Source organism: Vipera ursinii, assembly GCF_947247035.1.
Source record: "Vipera ursinii genome assembly, chromosome: 9".
Classification (NCBI taxonomy): Eukaryota; Metazoa; Chordata; class Lepidosauria; order Squamata; family Viperidae; genus Vipera; species Vipera ursinii.
In genome coordinates this window covers 22,361,225-22,381,254 of record NC_139523.1, presented here as the reverse complement: position 1 = coordinate 22,381,254, position 20,030 = coordinate 22,361,225, and the positions used below count along the sequence as shown (strand labels likewise).

The 20,030-nt window shown below is 49.0% G+C and overlaps 1 protein-coding gene across 2 annotated transcripts in view; it reads left to right on the top strand.

The window, feature by feature from the left end:
• PPP1R37 (protein phosphatase 1 regulatory subunit 37) overlaps positions 1-19,438 on the top strand; it is a 35,329-nt gene extending 15,891 nt beyond the window's left edge. For both annotated transcript variants that reach the window (XM_083369382.1, XM_083369381.1), the window contains 12 exons: positions 794-891; positions 2,437-2,482; positions 4,372-4,472; positions 5,125-5,244; positions 6,092-6,242; positions 8,545-8,700; positions 9,929-10,041; positions 11,379-11,520; positions 11,612-11,778; positions 12,227-13,196; positions 14,248-14,338; positions 14,677-19,438. In XM_083369382.1, coding sequence (XP_083225508.1) covers positions 794-891; positions 2,437-2,482; positions 4,372-4,472; positions 5,125-5,244; positions 6,092-6,242; positions 8,545-8,700; positions 9,929-10,041; positions 11,379-11,520; positions 11,612-11,778; positions 12,227-13,196; positions 14,248-14,330 — 2,147 coding nt within the window. In that variant the 3' untranslated portion in view covers positions 14,331-14,338; positions 14,677-19,438. The remainder of the gene's footprint in view (positions 1-793; positions 892-2,436; positions 2,483-4,371; positions 4,473-5,124; positions 5,245-6,091; positions 6,243-8,544; positions 8,701-9,928; positions 10,042-11,378; positions 11,521-11,611; positions 11,779-12,226; positions 13,197-14,247; positions 14,339-14,676) is intronic.
• The last annotated feature ends 592 nt before the right edge of the window (positions 19,439-20,030 follow it).

Genomic DNA, 20,030 nt, shown 5'->3' with positions numbered 1-20,030 from the left:
GAGGGAGAGAGAGAGAGAGAGAAGAGGAAGAAAAAGAAAGAAGGAGAGGGGGGTGGGTGGGAGAGAGAGAGAGAGAAGAGGAAGAAAAAGAAAGAAGGAGAGGGGGGTGGGTGGGAGGGAGAGAGAGAGAGAGAGAGAAGAGGAAGAAAAAGAAAGAAGGAGAGGGGTGGGTGGGAGGGAGAGAGAGAAGAGGGAATAGGGGGAGGGAATGGGGGTGTGAAGGAATCTGTTGAAGATAGTGTGGGAGCATCATATTCACAAAAAAGACAAGTTGAGTCTAATGGTTAAAGTGCTGACCTACAAACCAGGAGATTGTGACTTCTAGTTCCACTTTAAGCATAAACGTCAGCTGGGCGACTTTGGCCCATTCACCAGGAGACAGTGAGTTCTAGTCCCACCTTAGGCATGAAAGCCGGCTGGGTGACCTTGGAACAGTCCCTCCCTCTCTCAGCCCAGCTCACCTCACAGGGTTGTTGTTGTTGGGGGGGAGAAAAATAGGAGGAGGAGGAAGGGTTAAGTAAGTTCAGCACCTGGAATTGCTTGACAAAGGCAGGATAAAAATCTAGCAAATAAACGAGCAAGGCTGAGCTGCTTCACTCCTCCCAAAAAAACCCGTACTCCTCCCAGCACCTTTTGTCTTCTTGTCTCCAGATTCTGTCCACTTCTGAGGTTCTGTTGTTGTTGTTGTTGTTGTTGTTGTTGTTGTGCTCCTGAAGCTCCGGGCACCTAAGCGAGGGGGCTTTTCGTTCCTGGCGGCTCCTCTCCATCCCTCCCTTTCTCACTTTCTTTGCAGCCCAGAATGTGACTGTGGAAGAAGTTCTCACCGCCTACAAGCAAGCCTGTCAAAAGTTAAACTGCAAACAGATACCCAAACTACTGAAGCAGGTCCAGGTGGGTGCTTTTTCTTAAAGGTATCCCTGCCTTGATTGATTGGATCTGGCAGGAGGAGGAGGAGGAGGAGGAGGAGGTTATATCCATTATTGGGGTTTATTTTTGGCAGCCGTAGAAAGCCATTTTGTGTTGAGGCATGCCGTCAGTCTACCTAGGCCAGGGGTAGGCAACCTTGGCTCTTTTATGACTCGTGGACTTCAACTCCCAGAATCCCTGAGCCAGCATGGGGGAACTATGGCCCCTTCGTGACTGGTGGACTTCAACTCCCAGAATTCCTGAGCCAGCATGGGGGAACTTATGGCCCCCTCATGACTCATTGACTTCAACTCCCAGAATTCCTGAGCCAGCATGGGGGAAACTTATGGCCCCCTCATGACTCATTGACTTCAACTCCCAGAATTCCTGAGCCAGCATGGGGGAACTTATGGCCCCCTCATGACTCATTGACTTCAACTCCCAGAATTCCTGAGCCAGCATGGGGGAACTTATGGCCCCCTCATGACTCATTGACTTCAACTCCCAGAATTCCTGAGCCAGCATGGCTCAGCTTGGAAACCTCTCCCTTTCCCCTCAGCATGGCTGGCTCAGGAATTCTGGGAGTTGAAGTCCACGAGTCATAAAAGAGCCAAGGTTGCCTACCCCTGACCTAGGTGCTGTTCATACAGGTAGCCCTTGACATACAACCCCAACTGAGCTCAAAATTTACATTGCTAAGCGAGACCGTTGTTAAGTGAGCTTTGCCCCCATTTTACGACCTTTCTTGTCATAGTTGCTAAGCGGATCACTGCGGTCATTAAGCTAGTAACACGGTTGTTAAGTGAATCTGGCTTTCCCGTTGACTCGGCTTGTCAGAAAGGTCACCAAAAGGTGATCACAGGAGCCCAGGATACTGCTAACGTCATAACTATGACTCTGTTTCCAGTTTTGACCACAGGGATGCTGCCGTGATCCTAAAGTGTGAAAAACAGTCGTAGAGTCATTTTCTTTTCAGCACCCTTGTAACTTTGAACGGTGACTAAATGAACAGTTGTAAGCCAAGAACTATCTCTACAGCCTTCCCAAGCTTTTCCCAGTCCTTCCTGGAGAGACTTGAACCCAGATCCTCTACTCATAGAAGCTACTCTCAATTTCTCATAGCCTCTATCCATCCGAGGAAAAAGAGAAAGGAGACCGCTTCTGATCTCAAGCGAACTCGCAGAATTCTGTTTAGCATCCATCGTTACCCTCTGGATTTTGAATTTTAGGGGTTCCATCTTGAGAACCGTGGCCAAGAAGAAAATATGAATTCTGTCTTTAATGGTAGAGCCGAAACAAGCTGACTTGGCTTCTGAAGAAGGTCTGGGGCAGATCTGGAGTTTCTGCTTATTATTTATTTTATTTTATCTTTCATTACATTTATATATGCTTCCCATCTTACTATCCAAAGTTATAAGATACCAGCAGGGCCCTGGCACGCATTTCTGTTCTCCCCCGTGCTTCTCTCCTGCTCTGACCTTCAGGGTGGTTCCTTACCATAAATAATAATTTGCTATCATTCTGTTGCAGGAATTTAAAGATCTAACCCCTCGGATAGATTGCCTGGATCTAAAAGGTACGTCTTCAAGTTTTGCGTTGGCAGAGCTGTTTTGCCGACGTGGTCACCCCTTTACCCTCTTCCTGTTCGAGAATTGGTTCCAGTTATCTGCAGAACGGATATCACAGATCCTGGGGCCATTTTGCCGAGCGCCACGTGCCAATTTGTCATTATCCTTTGCCGGCTTGTGTCAGCCGACGTTCTAAAACTGGCTCAGGTTTTCGCCAGCTTGCCACCAAGACGTCTGCGGTTCATCTTTCTCCAGTTGTAGATTTACAGAGTTAATCAAGTTTGGGGTGAGGAGGGGAGGGGAAAAAACCCGGTAATGCACCCAGTAGTGCAACCAGATTGACAGGTGGCTGATGAACACCTGTATCAACTTTTCCACAATAGCCAGAATGACTGACTTGCACGGTCCTGTTTGAATTCACCTGCGATGAACTTTCCTCTTTCCCCCCTCCCCCAGTTCCCTCATCTGGTTTATATTTCGTAACTAAGCAGTCCCCTTTAAAACCGTCGGTAAACATGTGTGTTTGCACAAGGATGACAGCCTGTTGGCTGCAAGATGGTTCTCCTCTGCAGAGGTGCTAAACAGAAGCTTCCTTTCGAAAGGAAATGCCTGTTGGGTGGGGGGGGGGCAGGGCCATAAATAGTCAGGGCTCCAGGTGTGTGTGAGAGTGCAGACGGTCATCCGGATGGAAAATGAATGGGTCACACTTGATGGCCGAGAGAAGAGAGAGCAGCTCTGTGTGGGTTAACAGCCGCTGCGCTGAGCATCTTTCGTGACCTGTGCTGAATCTGCATCACGAGCTCATTTTTTCCCCCAATTCAAGGTGCTTTGTGAACGGGCGCTTCTTCATTCTTATCAGAAAGTTCGAAAAAGGGGCAAAGAGACCCCGGATTTTCCATGGCTAAGCAAGACCGTCGTGAGTTGTGCCCCGTTTGATGACTTTTTTTTTTTTGGCCACTTGATCAGCGAATCCCTGCAGTTGTTAAATGAATCTTGCAGTTTTTCAGTCAATCTGGCTCCTCCCCCCCCCCCCCCCCAAATTGGCTTGGCTTGTCAGAAGCCAGCTGGGAATTTTGTGGGTGGTGATCCCATGACCCCGGAACGCCGCAAAGTACCTGCCAGTTGCCAAGCAGCTGAATTTTGATCATGTGACCATGGAGATGCCTCAACGGTTGTTAAGTGTGAACACGGGTCATACGTCATCTTTGTCAGCGCTGTTGCAACTTTGAGTAAGGCTTGGAATGACACAACAGTCTGAGGCTTTCTGAATAGAAATAGAAGAATAGAATAGAATAGAATAGAATAGAATAGAATAGAATAGAATAGAATAGAATAGAATAGAATAGAATAATGGAATGGAACAGAATAGAATGTCAGGGACCTTGGAGGTCTTCTAGTCCTTCCCCCTGCTTTTCCAGACCTCCTTGGTCTTACCCTCATTTAACACACACCCCACACACACACACCACACACTCTCTACTGCAGTCTGTGCAGCTTTTTCCAAGATTCAGCCATTCACAGCCATGATATATATCTATGGGTCTGACAGCTAGTTATACCAACAGTTGGTTCACATAGTGTGGTGGGATGGAGGGTTTGTTGTCACTGTGTGTTGGGGGGAGAGAGCACAGGGGGAGGCTCAGCTAATCTCAATGTACACATGTTGTACTTTGACAATAAAGGTTTATTTATTATTATGATTCTTGATTTGAGGTAGCCTTGTCCCAGCCAGCTCATCCCCACTTTCCTGAGCAGGCAGAGGTTTGGTGCACTGACTCCCAAGATTGTCTAAAATCTCTCTTCCCCCACCCCCTTTAATTCTTTCCAACTGGCTGGTCATAAACCCCTCCCTCCCATTTTAAACCTTTACATACTGTTTGTTTCTCTTGTTTTACAGGCGAGAAATTAGACTACAAGGCTTGTGAAGCTCTGGAAGAGATTTTTAAGCGCCTCCAATTCAAAATTGTGGATTTGGAGCAAACCAGCTTGGATGAAGATGTATGTAACCTACAAAGATATTTTTTTTTGTAAATATTCCTCTCTTCTCTCCTTGGGGAGCAGAATTCTGTACCTTTCCCCCCCTCCCCCGTTCCAAAGTGACTGTCTCAGGAATCGAAAAGGTGCGCTTTCTGTCTTGAGGACCACAGCCTTGCGTAGACTCCAGGAAAGCCATTCTTAAACCAAGTTGGGCTTGCTGTCGACAAAGTGCCCATTTGCTTTTGTACAAATTCACATCCAGTGTGAATTGACCGTCTGGAAAGACGTCTGTGGAGATTCTCCGTCATCTGGGTCCTGGTTGCCCCAGAGGTGTTTTTTTCAAGAGGCAACTGGACTTCCTTTGTTTTTTTTTTCTTTTGAAGACATTTCGCTTCTCCTCCAAGAAGCTTCTTCAGTTCTTGGATGAGAAGCGAAATGTCTTCAAGGGGAAGAAAGGAAAAGGAAAAAAAAAAGAATGTCTGGAAAGATGCATCTTGCTTTTAAACTGCAGGCAAAGCTTTCCCCGGAGGCAGTGTCTTCATAAATGGAAACGAAATTAAATGAGCTTTGCTAATTCGGCGCCTGGGTTGCAGGCCAGATAATTGTTTGGGATGCTACCCTCTGCTCAGGCTGTTGCTGTTTTTCCCCCCCTCCTCCCTCTCTTGTCCGCTAGGGTGCCTCGGCGCTGTTCGATATGATTGAGTACTACGAGTCTGCTACGCACCTCAACATCTCCTTTAACAAACACATCGGCACCCGGGGCTGGCAGGCAGCTGCACACATGATGAGGAAGGTTTGTACCGACACTCTCCTAAGTTTGATTTTTGAAAACCACCTAGTTGTAGGCAGCCACGAGGAAGGACGACAAGAGGTCGAAATAACCAACATACAGGTGGTCCTTGACTTATGACCACAATTCAGCCCAAACTTTCTGTTGCTAAGTGAGAAGTTGGTTGTGAATGCCTGCCCCGCTTTACGACCTTTCTCGCCACCATTGCTAAGTGAATCACTGCAGCTGTTAAGTTTAGTAACCCGGTTGTTAAGTGAGTCTGGCTTCCCCCGTTGACTTTGCTCATCAGAAGGTCGCAAGAGAGGGATCCCGTGACCCTGGGACAAGGCAACCGTCATAAAATATGAATCAATTGCCAAGCATCCGAATTTTGGCCCTGTGACCATGGGGAAGCTGCAGCGGTTGTTAAGTGTGAAAAAGGGTCATAAATCACTTTTTTTCAGTCGAACGGTCGCTGTAAGTCGAGGACTCCCTGTAATGGAAATGCCATTAGTATCTTTTCTCCTGAATTGGATGCAAATCCTAGGGATGGATTTACATCTATGTGTATCTGACTTTGTGGAGGAGGAGGAGGAGGAGGAGGAGGAGGAGGAGGAGGAGGAGGAGGAGGAGGAGGAGGAGGAGGAGGGGAGGGGTGGTGGTGGCAGAGCTGGGGGCGGAGTTAAAAGAGGGATCAGCCTAGAATCCCTGTGTAGTCACAAACGAGCTAAGTCCAACTGCCTTTGAATTCCGTCAACCCATATCTAAGTGCTAATCTTTAGTTGAGAAGGTCCCTGCACAGGCTATTTGGACCTTCACGTGGATCTTGTCTTTTGGCCTTGACACTTTGCTCTTTTCTTTCTCCCCCCAGACAAACTCCCTCCAGTACGTGGATGCCCGCAACACGCCTCTCCTGGATCATTCGGCCCCATTTGTGGCCCGCGCCTTGCGCATCAGCAACAGCCTGGTTGTCTTGCACCTGGAGAATGCTAGCCTGTCGGGTCGTCCCCTCATGCTACTGGGTGAAGAGCTTGAACTGTTCTTTTGTTAACTTTTTGCACCCCTTTGCCCCCACCCGGCGCTGCAGTGGCTCCTCGTCCCCTGTTAAGAGATCCACATGCTTCTTGCGAGTAAATTAACATTTTAGGCACAGAGAGCACTTGTGGCCACCTGGAAAACAAATGTCAGGACTGAGAGGTCCTTGGTGCTCTCGGAGCTTGGTGGTTTTACCTGCAGACATTTCCTGACCCAAACTAGGTAACATCATCGGTGCTAGAAGGATGTAGGGTTTGCTCTTTGTAAACTCTGTAAGCATAGCATTGATGATGTTACCTAGTAGGGTCATGAAATGTCTGCAAGAAAACCACCAACCCAACAGTCCTCCTCCTCCTCCTCCTCTCCCCCCCCCCCCCTTGTAGCACTGATGATTTTACCTAGTTTGGCTCATGAAATATCTGCAAGGAAACCGCCAAGCTAAGAGACTACAGTACCAAGGACCTCACAGTCCTCCTCCTCCTCCTCCTCCTCCTCTTCCTCCTCCTCCTCCTCCTCCTCCTCCTCCTCCTCCTCCTCCTTTCATTCCACAAACAGCACTCTCCTGTAGCACCCTGAGCTACAAATATTTTCCTTTAAATGTCAGGCAGTATTTCAAAAGTGCCTACAAGCCAAATGAAATGGTTCCCCTCACCTCTTCCCCACATTCTCTATCAACTCATTGTTATCTTGATTCTCTCTTTCTCCCCCCCCCCCAAGTGGGGCCCCCTTGGCCAATTCCAGGTGATATTTTATCTTCTAAGGCTGCTGCTAGAGTTTAGGAGAGACAATGGACATTCTTGCAAATAAAGATGCAAGAGCTTGAATAATGTATTGGAACCAGCCTGGCGGACTTTTAACATGCAGACCTGCAGCAATAATAAATGAAGGCTGAAAGACTATCCTCTTTGCTCCTGGCAGCGGAAGCCAGCATTGGTTGACTTGGTTGTTTTTCCATTCCAAAACTCCTCTTACAGGAGGAGGAGGAGGAGGAGGAGGAAAACTCTGTGACCCAGCTAGGAATGTGCTTTTTCCCACCTCTGTGGCTAATTTTTATGACCAATTTATGAGTTCCCACCCTTATTAGAAAAGTTGCGGGAATTGGGTTTGTCTAGTCTAGCGAAAAGGATGGAGGGAGAACATGATAGTGTTCCAATATCTGAGGAGCTGCCACAAAGAAGAGGGGGCCAAGTCGTTTTCCAAAGCTTTAGAAGGCAAGACAAGAAACCATGGATGGGCACTCATCAAGGAGAGAAGCAACCTAGAACTAAGGAGAAATTTCCTAGCAGTGAGGACAATTAACCAGTGGAACGGCTTGCCTCCAGAAGTTGTGGGAGTTCCCTCACTGGAGGCTTTTAAGAAGCTTCCAGCGAAGGCAGGCTTGTCCTGTCCTGCTTCCAGAGGCTTTGGAGAATAGGTTGACCCCTTCTTCTTTATAGCGGCCCCTCAAATATTGGAAGACTGCTATCATGTCACCCCACATCCTTCTTTTCGTAGACCAGGGGTAGGCAACCTTGGCCCCTTCATGACTTGTGGACTTCAACTCCCAGAATTCCTGAGCCAGCATGGGGGAACTATGGCCCCCTCATGACTCGTGGACTTCAACTCCCAGAATTCCTGAGCCAGCATGGCTCACCTTGGAAACCTCTCCCTTTCCCCCTCAGCATGGCTGGCTCAGGAATTCTGGGAGTTGAAGTCCACGATTCATAAAAGAGCCAAGGTTGCCTACCCCTGGACTAGACATACCCAATTCCTACCACCATCCTTCATATGGTTTAGCCTCCAGTCCCCTAATCATCTTCGTTGCTCTTCTCTGCACTCTTTCCGGAGTCTCAACATCTTTTTTTACATGGTGGTGACCAAAACTGGAGGCAGCATTCCCAATGTGGCCTTACCGAGGCTTTATAAAGAGATACTAATACTTCGCGTGAAGCATCCAGTCGATGACTGTGCAAAACAAAACCTTAGACTTAACTAGGCCTCCAGCTTAATCCATAGGACTTCTCTCCCCCCCCCCCCCCCCGGCTTAAGAGAGCATTAGGTAAAAGGAAGTTGGAAAAGAAAGGCCTCCTTAACACAGCTTGGATGCCAGGTGCCCCTCGGCTTGTGTCATGGTAAAAATCCCATCTCTTCACTTGAACATCGGGGATGGGATTTACACCGTGACATCATTGCAGCCAACTCTCATTTCTTCCATCCTTGCCGCCAGGGCTGACAGCCACAGGGGACTGGAAGTTTTGTTCGTCCGCCCAAGTTCTTGCTTGCTCATTGGGTTTATTTTTCTCTTCTTAGCGACGGCTCTGAAAATGAACATGAACCTGCGGGAACTTTACCTGGCTGATAATAAACTCAACAGCCTCCAAGACTCGGCTCAGCTCGGCAACCTCTTGAAGTTCAACTGTTACATACAGATCCTGGACCTCAGGAACAACCATGTCCTGGATTCAGGTGCGGGGAGGGGGGTCTCCCGCCTCAAGCATCCTCATTTTGGGAGGGAGGGAGGGAGGGAGGAAGGAAAGAAAGGAAGAAATTGCAAATTCATTCTCAGCTGTAAGGGTACAGCTAGATTGTTTAGTGACTGGAGTTATGAATAGATTGTTTAGTGACTGGAGTTATGATGGGCTTGCTGGGGAGATACATGACCTGTATTTGCAGTTAGGCCTGAATCTCTCTCCCCCACCCCGACCCCCAAACCCGTCAACTTTGGGTTTTTGGCAACTTGGGTGCATTTATGCAGCATCCTGCAGCCACACGGCTAGATTTTACAGTGGTTTTGGCAACCAGCATTTCCTTCCATTTCGGGGGTGAAACTGCACCCATAGCCAACCCCTGGTTTGCTTAATGAAAGCGCTTAATCAACCGCCGCAAAAAAGACCGTCATACTGAGTAGGTCATACAGACTCCATTATGATCATAAGTTGAGGACTGCCTGTTCTCAGATTCCGAGTCGAGAGAAATTCAGATGCTGTGGCTGGAAGACATCTCTGCAAATGAACTAAGCTTTTGGACCTCTTGATTTATTTCTGCGGAATTTATTTTGGTCTTGCTGGCCAAAGAATACATAGAAATGTCCCGAGAGTAAAATGAGACTTTGATTCAGACAAGATGAGCATCTTATTTACGGGTTCGTTGTGTATCTTTGAACTTTTAAATAAATCTCATCCAAACTTGACAAGTATCAGCCGTGCTTGATTTTAATGCCCTTTATTGCAACAAAACTCATATAGCATTCTGCTTTTGAATCGGCCCAGCTTCCAAGAAGACAAATTCTTCAGATTTTGGAGGATTGGCCTGTCAATTGGTGATTGGTTTTTAAATAAGGTTCTTTTTGTTGGATCCTAAAAATGCGTAATTTCTTCGAGGAACTAATAAACAGCGTCAAGATACCTCCGATCCAAGAAGCTCATTTTTCAGCATTTCCTCTTTTCAAACAATCCTACCCAGAAACTAAATAAATTATTTAAAGCAGATGCCGACATCTCGGACAGCTGTAACCCCAAGGGGAAGTTAATCCAAAGTTTCCAGAAAGAACAAACGGATGTCTTTATTCCCTTAAGCTAAAAATACAGAACATGCCGAACTTCTGTGTTACCATGTGCTATTTTTTTTTAAAAAAAAAAGCAAAACGAGAAAAAAACAACTTCCCTTTCTCATCTGCTTGTCTTCTACTTCCCAGGACTGGCCTATCTCTGTGAAGGGCTGAAAGAACAGCGGAAAGGCCTGGTCACCCTCGTGCTGTGGAATAATCAGCTGACTCACACTGGCATGGCCTATATGGGGATGACCCTGGTGAGTCCAAACCTCTTGCCGTATTTTGGGGCAGAGCTTCTAATTAGAAAGCTGGAGAACCTGACATAGAATCGTTTTTTAAGCAAGGCAGAGCATCAATCTGCCCACGTCGGATGGTGGCTGGGAAGCAGTCTTCACAAGACATTTCCCCCCCCCCCCAGATCCTTTTACTAGGAGAGTGTAGGGCAGGGGTGTCAAACTCAATTTCATTGAGGGCCGCATCAGCATTGCGGTTGCCATCAGGGGGGCGGGTGGGTGTGGCCAGGGTGGGCGTGGCCTGCTGGGTGGGTGTGGCTAGAGTGCGTATGGCCTACTGGGTGGGCGTGGCCAGCTCTACATCGTTCGCATCAAGGGTGCCTATGGGGGCCTGGGCAGGAGTGGGACAGATCTGAGGGTCTCTGGCAGGAGGAGGGTCTCTGGGCCAAGGCCAAGGCAGTGGGGGCCGTTCCCTCACTTTCCAGGATGGCTTCGCGGGCCGCATGAAACCACTTCGCGGGCTGGATCTGGCCCCCGGGCCTTGTGTTTGACATGTCTGGCATAGGGTGTAGATTTGGAAAGAAGGCACTGAAGTGTTTCAGGTTTGATTTTAGAAAATGCAAGAGGGGGTCCTGCCGGGACCTGAGTCGGGTCTACGACAACTGCGCACAGCCAACTTGTTGCAAACAGTTCGCCATGAGACAAGGCTTCCACCAATTATCAAAGAAATACTGGAATAGAATCATTAAAGAAAGGGTGCCAAAGGTGGGGCAGAATGAAACGTGACATAGCAAAAATTAAAATATAGTTTTTTAAAAATTATTTTAAACAATTAAATTGTGTTGTCTTGCGGCTGAGTTGGCCGTGGCGAGTTGTCCCATTCTAATCTGAGTCCACCAGCGTCTGGTCCTGCTGATTCACTGCCTCGTGGCTTCCCTGACTCACGGATTGAAATGCTTGCTAGATCCTTGGCTGCCAACGTGATGGATCAGCCACCAAGGAATCAGAGTAGACTGTAACTCTTAGGCGGTCTTAGCTGCCCAACAACTCTTTTAACTTTTTTTTTCTGTTCATGGGTGTAATTTGTCTAAAGAGGGAGGGAGGGAGGGAGGAAGGAAGGAAGGAAAGACAGGGAGGAAGGAAGGAAGGGTCAGGGAAGGGAGGGAGGGAGGAAGGAAGGACGAAAGAAAAACAGGGAGGGAGGAAAGACGAAGGAAGGAAGGGTTAGGGGAGGGAGGGAGGGAGGAAAGAAGGACAGGGAGGGAGGGAGGGAGGAAGGAAAGGGCGGGAAGGGCAGGAGGAAGGAAGGAAGGAAGATGCAGTGATTCATAACCCACCATCTGCCCTGCTTACGTCTTCAGCCTCACACCCAGAGTCTTGAGACCCTGAATTTGGGACACAACCCGATCGGCAACGAAGGTGTCCGCAACTTGAAGAACGGGCTCATCAGTAACCGCTCAGTGCTACGGCTGGGCTTGGCTTCAACCAAACTGACCTGCGAAGGTAAGCCGACGTTGCCGCTTCCCCCAGGATGGCAGCAGAAGCCCTCCCAAACTGGGGCCGTGAGGTCTGCCTGATCTCTCTTGGTGTCCAGGTGCCGTGGCCGTGGCGGAATTCATCGCCGAGAGTCCTCGTCTGCTTCGGCTGGACCTGCGAGAAAACGAGATCAAGACGGGAGGACTGATGGCTTTGTCCTTGGCTCTGAAGGTCAATCATTCTTTGCTCCGGCTGGACCTGGACCGGGAGCCCAAAAAGGAATCAGTAAGTCAGGGTTGGAAGCCAGCTCCCAATATGGGCCCTCCCTAAGGGACCAGCTCCCCAAATGCTCTAAAGCTGGCTCTGGTTTTTAAGGCACAGCGTTAGAAAGCAAGAGACCATGAGTTCTAGTCCCACCTTAGCCATGAAAGCCAGCTGGGGGACTATGGACCAATCACCAGGAGGCAGTAATTCTTGTCCTGCCTTAGCTATGACAGCTGCTGGGTGATTTCGGACCGGTCACCGGGAGACAGGGAGTTCTAGTCCTGGTTTAGGAATAAAAGCCGGCTGGATGACGGGGATGGAGTTTGCGACCTGCCTCACCTCTGGACTCGGGCAGATTTGACTGACAAGCAGGCCCAAAGGAAAGAAAGTTCCTCCCTTGAAACTCCTCAGTTGACCACCTGCTCTAACTCTGCCGATTCACCTGGTTCTGCCTCCCTCCTCGTAACAGGTGAAGAGTTTTCTCGAGACGCAGAAAGCCCTCCTGACGGAGATCCAGAACGGCTGCAAGCGCAACTTTGTCCTGGCCAAAGAGAACGAGGAGAAGGAGCAGAAACTCCAGCAGTCGGCCTCCATGCCCGAGATCACAGTCACGGGACCTCTGGAGGAGGAGGAGGAGCAGCAGGCAGCGGAAGAGGACGGGCGGAACGGGGACGTGGTGTCCAGCCTGGAGGAAGTGGAAGAAGTTGCCGAAGCCCTGATGTCCCACGAGAACGGAGCAGCGGAGGAGGAGGAGAAGGAGAGAGGGCCCAACGGCCGCGGCAACCTCGGCGACTCTGACTCGGACACGGAGGAAGAGGAGGAAGAGGCATCGCAAAGAAAGGCTTTCTTTCCGCCAGAGCAACACAGCAGGGCCAGCCACACTGAAGGCCTTCCCGGGGTGGGCTCCCTCGAGAAGGACAGGGACCCCCGCGGAGCCGAAGACGAGGCCTCCCCCTCGTACACTGCCGAAGAAATAAAATGTGAACCTCAATTAGGGACTGCAAGCAGTGCGCCACTGCGGTTCCCTTCTCCTGGCAAGGAGAAACGGATATCGGTTTCCAGTCCTGGGCGAGGCCATAAAATCTTTGTGGTGACTCGGGTGGAGAGCTTGCCGGAGGAGGCGAGGGGAGCGCAGCAGAAGGCAGGCCCCCCAGCTCTGCCTGCGCCTCCTTCGAGGCAGGCCGATTCTCTGACCGCAAAGACTGAAGGCTCAAACGCAGAGGCCAGTGGAACTGTGGCTGGACCCACAGCCAGCTCGGAAAGTCCGCCCCCCGCACCGAGTTCCCATTTGGGACCGGGAAAAATGAACTCTGGCTCCTGCGAGGACAGCGTCCACCTCACCCTGCTTCCTAACGGACTCAAAACGGAGTTTCTTCACGTGCTGCCAGACGCACCTTTCGGATACGATGGGAAAAGAGCCAGCTGTGCTGTGGAGCATGGTAAGAAAAGACAAAAAAGATTGATATAACGGTGGAATGAAATGGCCGGTTTGGCCCCCCCGGTCTGCATTTGATTTATTGTCCTGAAGGGTGAGGCTGAGCAAGGTGGGAGGGGGAGGAAGGCAAGGGCTGATGTTCAGGTGAAAGCAGGGGGAGGAAGGACAAAGGCTAGATCAAAACATTTGAATCAGGGGTGTCCAAACTTAGCAACTTTAAGGCCTCTGGACTTCGACTCCCAGGATTCCTCAGCCAGCATGCCTAGCTGGGGAATTCTGGAAGTTGAAGTCCATAGGTCTAAAAAGTCACCAAGGTTGTGGACACCCCTGATTTAAGCGGCATTAAAAAGTTCCAGAGTTTTAGAACGGCGCGGTGGCCTAATTTATTTTGCTTGGGGTTAAATTTAATTTAATTTTATTTTTAACTTTTGTATGTTATATTTTAATTGCCCTGTACACTGCCCTGAGTCCCTCGGGAGAAGGGCGGTATATAAATCTAATAAATAAATAAAATAAAATAAATAAGAGGTGCAGCTCTCACCTCACAATCAGGAGGCTGTGAGTTTGATGCTCGGTAGCGGCAGATATTTCTCTCTCTGGGTGCGATGAGTTATTGTCTGCTGCGAACTCTGCGTAGGCGTCAGGAAGGGCATCCAGCCAGTAAAGGCTCAAGCTCCGTTCAGTCACCCCGACTGCACTCCAATGGGAGGGATTGTTGTTGTTGTTGTTAGCTGCGAAGTCGTGTCCGACCCATCGCGACCCTATGGACAACATTCCTCCAGGCCTTCCTGTCCTCTACCATCTTCTGGAGTCCATTTAAGCTCAATGGGAGGGATTACAGGGTCGTTAAAAGAAAAAAGAAGTTCCAGAATTTAACCTCAGCAAATACGATTCTTTCCCATGGATGGGATAATAGTCTCGTGTTGAAGATGATGATGGTTTGGTGGCCACTGGGCTTCAGAGGGCTGCAGGACCGGTGGCTGGTGCAGCCCTGAACTTACGGTCAGCCTGATGACGGCTGCGCGACCGTCCAGTTGTCCATTTCTCTTTTTCAGAGCTGAACTGTTCCAAAAACGAGAAGGAGTTGGAGGAGTTACTCTTGGAAGCGAGCCTGGAGATGGGGCAGGAATCAATGTGACACTTTAGGTAAGGGGACAGCCTCCCCCCCCCCCCCCCCCCCGTGTGCAAAGGAGACTCGGTTGAAGGGCAATTAAGGTGCTCTTTAAAGGCAGTCGTTTGGCCACAGATTGATTGATTTTATTAATTTGTCTAGTTGTTTCCTTGCAAACATTTCATGACCCAACTAGGTCCCTCCCTCCCTTCTGTCACTGATGATGTTACCTAGTTGGGTGATGAAACGTCTGCAGGAAAACCGTCCAGCTCAAACAGGACCAAGGATCTTACAATACTGATGCTCCAATTTTTTTTCCCCTCCTCCTCCTCCTCCTCCTCCTCCTCCTCCTCCTCCTCCTCTTCTCTTTCAGTTGTGAGCAGTCGCTGAGCAGGCTTTGGGGAAACAGTAGCTTTACTCTCTGCCTCTACCCTGCGATCCCAAAGCGGACACTGGAATACCGGGGCAACCGAATGCCTTGTCCCTTCCCAAAGAGCTTTGTTTCCAGATGCAGCCCCCCCCCGCTTCTCTCTCCCCTACCCCCTTTTTTTTGGCATTCTTGATGTCTTCCTCTGAGAAGAGACCTCCTGTCTCGCGGGACCGATCCAGGAAACCGGCCAAGGGAGACCTCGATCTGGAGAAAAGCTTTTGTACTCGGAGTCCCCGGATGAATTCTGGACACGGGACGGCCTCTGTTTCTCCTTCTGGAACACTAGCCAAGGGCACTTGCAATTTCCCCCCTCCCCCCTCGCTTTCCTTTCTTGAAGAACCCCCCCCCCCCCGCAAGCCAGGTTGAATTGGTGGTCTCCGGATGTCCTGAACTGCCGACAAATGTTTTTAAACTTTTAAACCAACCAAGGAAGGGGGAAAAAAGCAAAAACAGACCAAAACAAGTCCTGCATTTCGGCTTCTCCTGCAGATGTGCAGATGGCGAGAGTTGTGACAGTGCTGAGTCAAGGTGGCGAATTTGTCGTGTTGTCGTGCCCACCATGCCGGAAAGAAAGGACACCCACTTTTTCTCACCTAAGCAGGACGATGCGGGCTGTTTCTATTTCGCGGCCCAGACTACTATTTATTTTTATTCCTCTCCTCTCTCTTTATCCACACCCACGGGCGTCCGTATCTTCTTTCCTTCCTTTGTCGCGTCTCCATGTTTGTTCGGTGTCTTTATTTATCGTGGCACGGGGAGTCTCTTGCTTCGAGGCGGCATCCCGGTCAGAGGGACCCAGCGGCCTCCTGGCTCTTTCGGTTCGTGAAAAGAAGAGAAGAGAAGTGTTCCCTTCTTGGTTCCACGCGGAGCGTTTGCCACCAGTCCAGGACACGTCGTTCATTTGGGGGGACGGGGATGATTCCTCTCCGTTCGTTGCCCGCAAACGTGAAAGCGCTCCCTGCCACCCGAGCCGACTTCTTCAATTTATTGTAAAAAGAATCCATGGCCTTCTTTTCCATCCGTCTGAACGCTGAACGCGGCTTAGGAAACTTCCGCGGATTGTCGAAAAAGAGTTGCAGAGAGGCACGTATGGCAAAAGGAACACGTGGCGGGAGGGGGGGGGTTTCATCCTGCCTGACGAACCTGACATGAGAGCCTTTTCATGAATGCTGCTGGGTTCAGGGTAGTTTTACAACCCTCCCCAATTCCCACCCACCCCCCAAAAAATGTACCCCCGTCTCTTGATGTCGCAGGCCTCTTTCCACATTTTTCTTATGGGTGCAGGAGGGGATTGAAAAGTTAGCTGCACCTCACCTGGGCCTTACAGAGTCCCAGAATTGCTCCTGCATTTCTCTCCCAGAGCAACGGGGGAGTCCCCACCCCCAGCCCAGCCAGGTTTTTCTTAACATTTGGCCAGAAAAGGTGGTGGTGGTGGTGGTGGTGGTGGGGAGGAACGCTAGAGACTAGGGGGAAACCAGATGAAGTGGGATTCTTCCCCTCCCACCTGTGCTGGGAATCAGAACTTGGCTTGGATGTCCTGGTTTGGGGTGCTCCGACATCTCGGCTGGAAAGGAGGTGAAGAAGACGTGGGTGGCTGCAGACCAGGGGTATCCAGCCTTGGCGAGCTGTGGACTTCAATTCCGAGCATGGCTGGCTGGGGAATTCTGGGAGTCGAAGTGCACGGGTCTTGAAAGTGGCCACGTGTGGACACCTCCGCTGCAGACAGTGTTGTGGGGGAGGTTGGACAATTTCTCAGGGAAGGCCTTTTCGAAGAACCCCCTCCCCCCAATATCACACACACACGCACACACTCTCTCCCCAGCAAAGCCAGCACACCAAGGCTGGTGCACGCTCACACGTGCGCTCTCTTCTCTTCAACGGTCCCTTGCTTGGAAGCTAGGAAGAGAAGGGGTCTCCAAGAGGTGAAGCTGCAGGCCTTCAGGTGGATGTGGTGTCAGGGGTCGTCCCCCCCCCCGAACGGAGCTCTCCATCCGTGCACGCAGCCACAGAGACTGACGTGCTGACCCAGGGTGAGCAGGTATCTTGACAATGGTGGATGTGGGTTGGCAGGAGGGGACCCGGCGGGCCAAAGTCCGGGTGGTTGGATAACCCAACCGTAGGAAGCAGAGACGTTCTTTGAAAACGGTGTTAAAAATGTCCCCTTAAATTTTGGGAGGTTTAAATGTCCTTCCAAAAAAAAAACAACAAAAAAAATCTGGGGAAAACTTCCCCAAACTGACTCTGAAATAAGTCTCCATCCAAACAGCTGAACGTGAAAGAAAAAGATTAGGAAGCCAATTTTTCATCATCGCTCCCCCTCCGCCCTGAAAAAAAAATAACCAAGGGATGACTTTGGCCCTTAACAGCCATCGAAGCAAAACTGGCAATTTAAAAAATAATCATAATTACAGTACTCATTTGATGAAGCAGAAAAGGAATGTTTTCCTCCGTTTCCTCTCCTCAAAATACTTGGGTTTCTTTCCCCCCCCTGTTTTTTTATTTGTTTCCTTTTTTTTTCCTTTTGTACAAAAGTGACCGGAGGACGTGTCCTTCCTGCAGAAGAGAGGGAGGGCTAACTACTACAGAATCGGTGCAGGACTTTTAAACAAAAAAAACCCCTTTGACTTCCTTTTTTTAAAAAAAAAAAAATCCGTGTTTGTTTGTTTTCTTAAGTGCAATGAAATCTTGATCAGGGAGCATGAAAAAAATGGCACTTTTTGCTGCGTAGAATTTCGGGGGCTGGGCCGGAGAGGCAATTTTCCCGTCTGCCCGTCTTCCTCTTGGCCACGACATCCCCTCACCCTCTCATACACACACACACACTTACGCACGCACAATCGTACCAACTTCCCTGTAAAGGGAGGGTTAATGTAGCCCCCTCTCCCCTCCCTCCCCCAAAATAAAATAAATGAAAATCCCTATCAATAAAGTTCTGGCTGCATTAACCCTCCATTTACTCATCCCCTTCCGTGGCATCAGCTTGATTTTCGTGGGGTTTCCCCCCCCTTCTCCTTTGGGCTATTTTTTTTGTCATTCCCGTCTGGGGTGTGTGGGTGCGTGTGTGTCGTTTTATTTTTATGGAAGCTGTCTTCTATTAAATGAAAAGCTGCATTCATCACGTGCCTCCTTTCCCTCTCTTCCAAGCGAGCGTAGGGAGGAGTTGTTCCGATGGCACGGCCGCCGGTTTTCTGCCTCATTTGGCCCAAGTAGACCAGGTAGCTTGACATTATTATTTTTTTTAAGGAGGGGGAGGGAGGCTAGTATTGGTTAGCCTGGTCCTTCTGCTTGTTTTTGTTTTTTTAATTGTGGGCTGGGATTTTTGTCCACCATCTAGAGCAGAGGAGGGCAACAGTGAGCCCTTCATGACTTGTGGACTTCAACCCCCAGAATTCCCAGCATGGCCGGCTCAGGAATTCTGGGAGTTGAAGTCCAGAAGCCATGAAGCAATGGCCAGCTCAGGAATTCTGGGAGTTGCAAGTCCACAAATCGTAAAAGGGCCATCGCTCCCCACCCCTGATCTAGAGTTAAATAAAAATGCAAATCCTCGTGCCCCAAATCTTTGCAGCAGCCCTCTTGGCGATGGGGAAGGAGGCAAAGGAGAAAAGAGAAAGGAAGGGCGTTTGCCTGGGGTTCACTTAAAACAGTCCTCGTCTTACAACTACAGTTGGCACCACAGAAATCCACTTGTAAGTTGAGGCCCCTGCGTGGGTGGGTGGGTGATTCCCCCCCCCCTTTTTTCCCCTTACATTTTCCGCAGTTGTTAAATGAATGGCACGGTCATTAAGCAAATTCATTCTCCTGAATGAGTGTTTTGTGCAATCTGCAAAAAAAAACAAAACAAAACAATGCAAATTGTGGCCACATGACTGCAGGATGCTGTAAATGGTCATAAAGGCAAGACGGTTGGCAAGTCCCCGAAATGTAATGACGACAATGTGGAGGGGCTGACATTTTACAGTTGCCAGGAGTACATTACCACCCATAAAGCACCTGTTCAGAGGCCATCCTCGTAATTTTGAACAGTTGTAAGAAGGCCAGTCATTAAGGACTACCTGTATACAACACTGCGAGTAGTCCTTGACTTACAACAATTCATTTAGTGACTGTTCAAAGTTATGACGGCATTAAAAAAAGGGACTCGACCATGTTTCACACTTGGGACTGTTGCAGCAGCATCCCCACGGTCAAGTGATTTACATTTGGATGCTTGACAACTAAATCCATACTTACGACTGTTGCTGTGTCCCGGGGTCACGTGATCCCCTTTTGCGACCTCCTGACAAAGTTAATCAGGAAGCCAGATTCACTTAACAACCGGGTGACTAATTTAGCAACTGCAGTGATTCACCTAACAACTGTGGCAAGAAAAGACATAAAATGGGGCAGAACTCACTTAACAAATTTCTCACTTTGCGGCATAAATTCTGGGCTCCGTTGTGGTCGTAAGTCGAGGACTACTTGTACAAATTTTTGTCTTGGTTTGTGGTTCTTAATGGGGCTGGTTTGCAGAGACCGAAACGTCTCCATGCTGATGTCTCCACACACGTTCCAGAATGTACTGGAATATCTTGGCTCTTCGGCCCTTGAGAAGAGGTGACAAATAGCTAAGATAAAATAAGATAATTCTTTTCTTTCTGAGGATTTAGAGAAGGAAAAAAATCCTCTTTGGTCTTGTACTTTTTATAATTAAAAAAAAACACTATAATTTTGTGTTTGTGCACTTAATGGATTTATTGCTCTCATGCCTGGTTGAAATAAACTTTCCTGAGGAAAACTTTGCATTTCCAATTTTGCACTTGATTATTGCCCAAGGTTTGCGTTTTAAAAATTTGAACTTCCCAGGCCACATCTTTGCATCCCGACGACAACTTTAGAATGCAAAGAGAGGTACAGACTTTTCCTCGGTTAGCAGTACAGGATTGAATGAAAACCAAGTTTGTAGACATCAGAGAAAAGGTCAAAGAAATGCAAGTTTTTCATTATGAGCTTAGCTTTCTTCCCTGTCGGAAGAGTGGAAAACAACTTTTAAGAAGAAAAATAAGAGAATTTTGAATTCAGACATTTGCTGTGAGCTGGAAGCAACTTGACTGAGAATGGCTGAGTTTCCTCAACTTCCTGCTTGAGTGTTCACCGAATCGTGGTTTGAAGAATTCATTCAAATGACAGCATTCACAGAACATGCAAAGCCACAGCTGGCCAACCCCATTACGCCAAGATGCAGGGGTAGGCAACCTTGGCTCTTTTATGACTCGTGGACTTCAACTCCCAGAATTCCTGAGCCAGCATGGCTCGGCTTG